Below are 7,028 nucleotides of genomic sequence, written 5' to 3'. Positions count from 1 at the left end.
CCCAGTATCTTATCTTCCTAAGTTGGCTCAGGTTTGTGACAGATCATGAGGAAATGAGAAAAGTCAAATTCTTTTGAGTCGGATAAGTAATCACCTAAAACCTGGTCTTGAAATTAATGGATAATTTTAGGAAAGAATGTCAGTGAAAAACAAGTTTTTGCATCTCCTTTTTAATATTTTTTAAAATTTATTTATTTAAATTAGTTCCAAGTATATAGTACATTGGTTAGACATCTATATAGTTCATAAAACAATCCCCCCAATTGCTCCCTCCCTCCTCTGGCCCTCCACCTAGCCATCATATTAATGCTAACTGCTTTCCCTCTGCCGTGCTCCCCATCTCCATGACCAGCTATCCTTTTTAATACTTTTAAGAGACAAAGCATTGGTATTATTGATACCCTCAGTAATATTTTGAATTTTGAGTGACACAGTCTCAAAGGTATGGCTTATTTTTATTTAATTATTCACCAAGGTCACTATATGATGCTTGGGAAATACTTCGCAGGAAGTGGCCTCTTCCATTTATTCCAAATGTGCCTTTTAGGTTAGTAAACATACTAGTACTGATGTCTTCACTTGGAATTTTTGTAGGGCTTTAGGGGGAATCTGTGGACCTCTTAGGTTAATAGTTATGAGCATGTGCTTTTTTTCTTGTTGAATTGACCATAATTTTTATCAGAGGGACCCAGGACACAGTGCAAAGTTGAGGATAGCTGATCTGCGGTATGTGTTGAATTTGTACATTTTGAAATCTGTTTTCTTCAAAATAGATCTTATTAATACAGTTGACCCTTGAATAGCTCAGTTTCGAACTGTGTAGGTCCACTTATCTGGGTTTTTTTTTTCCATAAATACAGTTAGCCTTCTGCATCTACAGGTTTTGCATCCATGGATTCCACCAACCTCGTATCGAAAACAGTATATTTTTGATCAACAGTTGGAAATCTGCATATTTCCAACTATAGTCAGCGGAGGGCTGACTATAGTTGAGTTGTGGGGAAGACATGAGTTATACATGTATTTTTTACTGTACTGAGGGGGTGATCATCACCCCTAACCCTCACATTATTCAAGGGCCAACTGTAATTGGTGCTATTGTGTGCTGTTGACACATGAAAATATAAAGGAAAACTGCAATCGTCTATTACAAGACCTAAGTATGAGTTGACCCAATTAGTTTAGTAGCATCACTCATTTTTATGCAAATGAAGTTACTTTACTCTTTTACAGAAGCAATTTTAGCTGCATTGGGAAATTGTGACTTCAGCACCACTTGTCATAACCTTGAGTGCTCTGACCAGCATAGATGCAGCTTTCGAAAACCAAGTGAATGGTTCTTAAACAAACAGAGAAGTCAAATCATGTTAATATTAGCATGCAAAACCTCCTTACTATCACTGTGTTACTATTTCCATAAATGAGAACATTCTCTCCATGAGAACAGACATCTTATTGTTGCTACTAGCCAGAGAAGGAAATGGTTTTGTAGAGTAGGATTGAGAGAATGTTGTTACTATTTTGCACAAAGAAGAAGTAGAACATGTCAAACTTTGGGGGAGATAAGTTTTCTTCTTTATTGAAAGTGGAATTTCGTTATTTTTATTTCTCTTGATTAGGACCTCACACTTCTCTATGCTAATCAGTGATACACTTGGATAGTCTAATAGTAACTGACAGCATTAATGAATCTCTATTTTAAAATGTCTATTCCATGATAGTTATTATGTGTGTAAAAGGTGGAGTAAAATTTCTAATTTTTTCTCAAGATGAATACTTTCCTTAGGAAGTTATTTATCAAGAAAAATAAGATTGCTGAGTACTTTTCTGGGGGGGCTGTTCCACATCCGAGGTCAGCCATTTTCAGGCATCTACCAACTCTTCCAAAGGAAAGATGATCTACGCTTTCCAGTATTTTTATTGTCAATTCACAAGTATAAGTTAATCTTCGTAGTTGTTTCCTGCTCTATTTTAAAAGCTGCCTGCCATTTTGGATTCCAAGTGTAGACTCCAAACTTTTGTTCTTCTGTTTTTTTTCTGTCACTCCCTTGCAGGTAAAATTAGTATTTTCAAAAGAACCTACAAAGCCATTGGCTCCACGAATTCTACCAAACCCGCTGGCAGCTGCGGCTGCCGCAGCTGCTGTGGCAGTGAATTCCCCCTTCAGTCTTCGGACAGCCCCAGCAGCGACACTGTTCCAGACTTCCGCCCTTCCGCCTGCCCTCCTGCGGCCAGCACCTGGACCCATTCGGACCGCCCACACGCCTGTGCTGTTTGCTCCTTACTGAATTCCAAACGGGAGTAATTGTACTGCAATAATTTTTCAAAAAACAAAAAAAAAACAAAACAAACAAAAGAGAACTATGCAGTGTTTATTTATAGTTTAAAGTATATCTGAAGAGCCAGGACTTTTGATAGTGAATTTAAAAGATTATTAAACAAAAAGGGGAGGGAGGGAGGTATGGGAATGGGAGGGCAGGGGTGGTATTTTCTCCAAATTAAAGCATTCCTCTTGAACACTGATTGTTTTAGAAGTGATCTCCAGCATTGACTTGTTGTGGTATCTAGAACTTCTGAAGCCTTTGTGACTGTGCTTTTGGGCACCTATTTCCCTCTGCATTGTCCTTCCTGCTTTATGAAACAACTATATATTGTCTAAGGGCATTAACTGGTTCCAATGTATATATAATAATTTACCCTGTAGATTAAAATAATAGAAAAAAACAGAAGAAAAAAACAAAAGCAACACTGTGAATAGTAGTACCCGTGCTGGTCCTCTTGCTATGACAGCAATTACTGGGTATTTATCCCAACAAAAATAGATACAGTAGATGTCTTGTAAAACAATAGTGCTGTGTCTCAATCTATGCCACTAGGTTTTGAAGAATTGCAAAGGTAGAACGAACAACTATTTCATGCCAGTAAGCAGTCAAAAAACAAAGCACACCCGATGGTGTTGTGGAGGTCTCTCTGGTCCACATCCTCCCCTCCTGTCCAGCTCTAAGACGACTTTCAGTTCAGAACAATAGAACAGGGCCAATCACAGAGGTAGGGGAGATGTTAACAAAGACGATTTCTTACCAAGTATCATCTTCCCACCTTGAAGCAGTATTGCTGGAAATAGGGAACTGTTTGTAATGAACCTGGATCTGCAAAATAGATAAAACCATGCATCATGGGTGTCGAAAAAGAAAACGACACAACTCTTTTATTTCATGGATAAGGGACAATCATAACCTAAGATGATAAGGCAAAGTAAAAATTTCTCATGTTCATATCCAATAAAGACAGAATATTGTATCTCTGCAATATCCCTTTATATCATACCAGTAGGGTTGTCTCTTAGGCAAACCTTTGTCTCAAAGGTGTCCGCTTTGAATATGATGGTAGACATTAGCTATTGTGGGTTTTTTGTTGTTTCTTTTTATTTCCTACTGACATGATATAAACAATTAATATATATTTAAATGTTAGTGAGACAAGAAAAATGAATCTGAGTTAATTGCAGACCAAGGATATAATGTTAAAACAAAATACCGGTAAGATGCAATTGACCATTATTTCTCTAGTGAAGTTGTGAAATACTAATAGCCTTTGATATTCACCATAAGGCTGAAAGGAGTTGATGTTTTACCTTTAAAACAAGATTTATCAGGGGTATATATAAATATATGTATATTGTATATATGTTAGAAAGATTAAGAGAATAACTTATAAAAAGAAAATCTATATGAAATAATTATATAACCATCCCGTGTTACATGTTATCATTAAGTTGGTAACAAATGGCATAAAAATAGCTGTGCCTTTAATTTGTGATAAAGGCTATTTGCTTTTTCCCATAGAAAGCTAACATATACCTATCACTATGATGGGGTTTGAGGCAGCCAGTCTGTTAATTATTCATAAGAACAGTGACACTCAAACTTAGAACAATGATAAAACATGTACAAATCAGTCCTACATGATTTAAGTTTAGAGAAAAAAAATATTTTTGAAAAGGTTTTGTAAAGATTATTTAAAAACATAGGAAGGGCTGAGTATGGCCTTCCTGAAACTGCTCTTATCTAAACTGTACTAACCTTTTGAGAGGATTCAAGATGAAACCATTTGAGAGATAGGTATTTAGCATTTGTCATTTTATATTTAAGAAACACCCATAGCGTGCTTGGTGCTCGATATTAACCATGATCTTTGGAGTTCTTCTCTACCATCTAGCTACAGACATTTGTCATATAAACATATCTTTAAAGCAGTCAGCTTTATATAATTTTTGTTAAACAAACAACCAAAACAAAAGAAAAAAGAAAGAAAAAAAAAAGAAAAAGGAAGAGGGCAGGCAAGCAGGAAGGAAGGAGAAGAAAAACTATTTCATCAGTCTTTGTTAAAAAAGAATTTTAAATTATATATCTTGGTTAAACATGTTGGTTAGCATTAAAAATTATTTTTGAGAGTATCTGGTGATTTTGTACTTGCCAATATCTCTACTCTCTGGTCTTCGCCAGCATTTTCTTTGTTCACCCACAGATCTGCTAGTTCAGCCAAGTGAAGAGTTGTTTGGGACTCTGTATCTCGTGTGTCTAGATTCTGACTGTTTTGAACTTTAGTTTTCCTTTTTATGAATTCTTATCCAACAGCCTACACCTGAGAACACCTGCCTTTCTATTGGAGAACTTAGTGTTAATTGATGCAGTCTCACTACATGTGCTTTCGCTGTTCTCCCCTGTTTTCACCAAAGCGAATGAGCCAGTCCACTAGAAGTCAGGGCCTATGGGATACAAGAGTCCTGGATCACAAGGTGTTACTAACTTTAATGATTTGCTGGGAACAAACAAATCAGCCATATTTCTCCATCAGCCATATGAGAAAACTGAGAAATACGTAAATCCTTTCTGCCTCACTTCGCTATGGAACCATTTTTGTTTAAATGGTCTCTTAAATTGGAGTTGTAATCATCAGTTGTCTTTTACTCACTACCTAATAAAGGATGAAGCCTAACCTTAGAACTTATAGTGGATTCTCTCTGTGAATTGTTTCCTCCCACTCCATGTATTTATCAGTACCAGATCAACATCTATTATAGTCCAGACTGCTATAAAGCTGTATCCTTTCCCTGAGGGAACTTTCTTCATGAATAAAGATCAATAATTCAGATTGGTCAGCAGTGGTGCTCTGAAAATCCCGAAGGGTGGTCTGACTTTATAGTTATATATCCTGTCCCATGCATCACACCCATGACAAGGAAGTGATAGAGAAAGCGTCTCTGATTTCATTTGAAACAAATATAAATGCATTGCAGGAGTCAGATGCCTCTGGAAAAAGCATTGTTGCACCTCATCCAGATCATTCTAGACAAATGGGAAACAGTTGTTGGGGAGGTATTGTATTTCTCTTTTGAGAAAACAGGTGATTACACATAACAAATGGCTCCTCTCGGTGGTCCTAAACTTTATTCTATTCACATAAGCAAACAGTTGGTTTTTGACAGTTTATATCATCATTGTCTCATCTGAAAGAATTGTAGTCTTTAGGTACTATTGGGCTTTCTCGCATTCATTTTAATAATTTACTGCTGTTATCATCAGAGATATAGTTTGGGTTTTTGAAAGGTGCTACATATTTTCTGCCAAGGAACTATTTAGCCAAGAGACTGTTTATACTCATTTGGAAATTAAAAGAGCAGTAAATCACAAAACAAAGGATTAAAAATTAAAAGACAATAAAGTTTTAAAAATAAGATCATTCAGAGTTTATCGTAGATATGCCCATGTAGATTTCTAAGGCACAGAACCAATATATAGCAGACATGGGCATTAAATTTCACTTACAATTACATTTTAAGTGAATATATTTGTCTCCACACCCATGTAAAATTTCAACTTTCCTGAAGAAGTCAGATTACAAAGCTAAAAGACGGTTCTGTGGTTTATAGACCTCTTTCTTCAAATCTGGATTGATGTATAGAAATACTTTCCTGTTCATAAGCATGGATGACATTGTGTTAATACCTATGTGCATACAGGAAAGCATCAGAAAGTGGTGGAGAAAACAATGAGCCTGAAAGAAGTCCAAGTCTTGTAGATTTAGTCTCTGACCAGCAGTGTAACAATTGAATAGTCAGCTAATGCTTTGTCCTTAACTACTTCATCAGTAAAGGTGAGGGTGTGTAACGACTGAGCTGGTTTCCTATTTCTGCATTTAAAGGACCTCTTCTCTAGTCCCCTCAGGAATAAAACTGCTTCTTGTGGTAGTAAACCATACAGCTATTCAATATTTGCATGTGTCCAGAAAAATGTTCTGAATTCCTTTCCATCCTGAGTATTATCATTCATCTGATTAATCAGAATGTGGACTTCACCAAGAATTAGAGGAGTTGCTAATTCACATCAGACTTATAACAAGTCATGAAGAATACAGTGCATCTCTTTTCTCAGTTTAGAACATAATAAATTCTGAATAAAACAAACCCCAATAAAAGCAATAGAAAATAGGCAATGAGGGTGTGGAAGGGAGCAACAGATTTAAATGCTTCATCCTTTTTCTTTTTGTGGTGCTTTCTCACAGACCCCCTCAGTAATTCTGCCATGGTTTTGCAGGTGTTTTAGCTAATGGCCACCTTATTAAGACTGCTTCTCCCACAGCCAAAAGATATTAGTTATCTCCTCTTTCCATTGTTACAGCAAGAATTACAGGAATGCCTCCTTTTATTGTACTTCGCTTTGCATCACAGGTGTTGTGTTTTTTACAAATTGAAGGTGAAAGCCTTCGTCAGCAGAAAGATTAGGGCCTGCTTTATCACAAGACACACTTTATTACAGTGCTCTGAAAAGGAACCCACCATATCTTCAAGGTATGCCTGTATTTGAGTTGAATCCTGACAAGGAATGTTTTACATATTGATTGCTGTTGGTCTTGTTGAAAAGGGCAGACTGATTTCTGGAGCACCTCTGCTGGTCTTTCTAAGGTATGCTTCAATAACTACAGAGTCTACTATCAGGCAGTAAAATGGATCATTTATATGACAAGTC

General features: G+C 36.5%; 1 protein-coding gene across 1 annotated transcript in view; it reads left to right on the top strand.

Annotated features, from left to right (window-relative positions):
- ZNF385D (zinc finger protein 385D) overlaps window positions 1–5,801 on the top strand; it is a 162,329-nt gene extending 156,528 nt beyond the window's left edge. The window contains exon 6 of the mRNA XM_023528175.1: window positions 5,783–5,801. Within this exon, the coding sequence (XP_023383943.1) occupies window positions 5,783–5,801 (19 nt within the window). The remainder of the gene's footprint in view (window positions 1–5,782) is intronic.
- Window positions 5,802–7,028: the final 1,227 nt, after the last annotated feature.

This window comes from Pteropus vampyrus, unplaced genomic scaffold (genome assembly GCF_000151845.1).
Source record: "Pteropus vampyrus isolate Shadow unplaced genomic scaffold, Pvam_2.0 Scaffold1, whole genome shotgun sequence".
Classification (NCBI taxonomy): Eukaryota; Metazoa; Chordata; class Mammalia; order Chiroptera; family Pteropodidae; genus Pteropus; species Pteropus vampyrus.
This window is presented reverse-complemented; position numbering and strand designations above follow the sequence as displayed.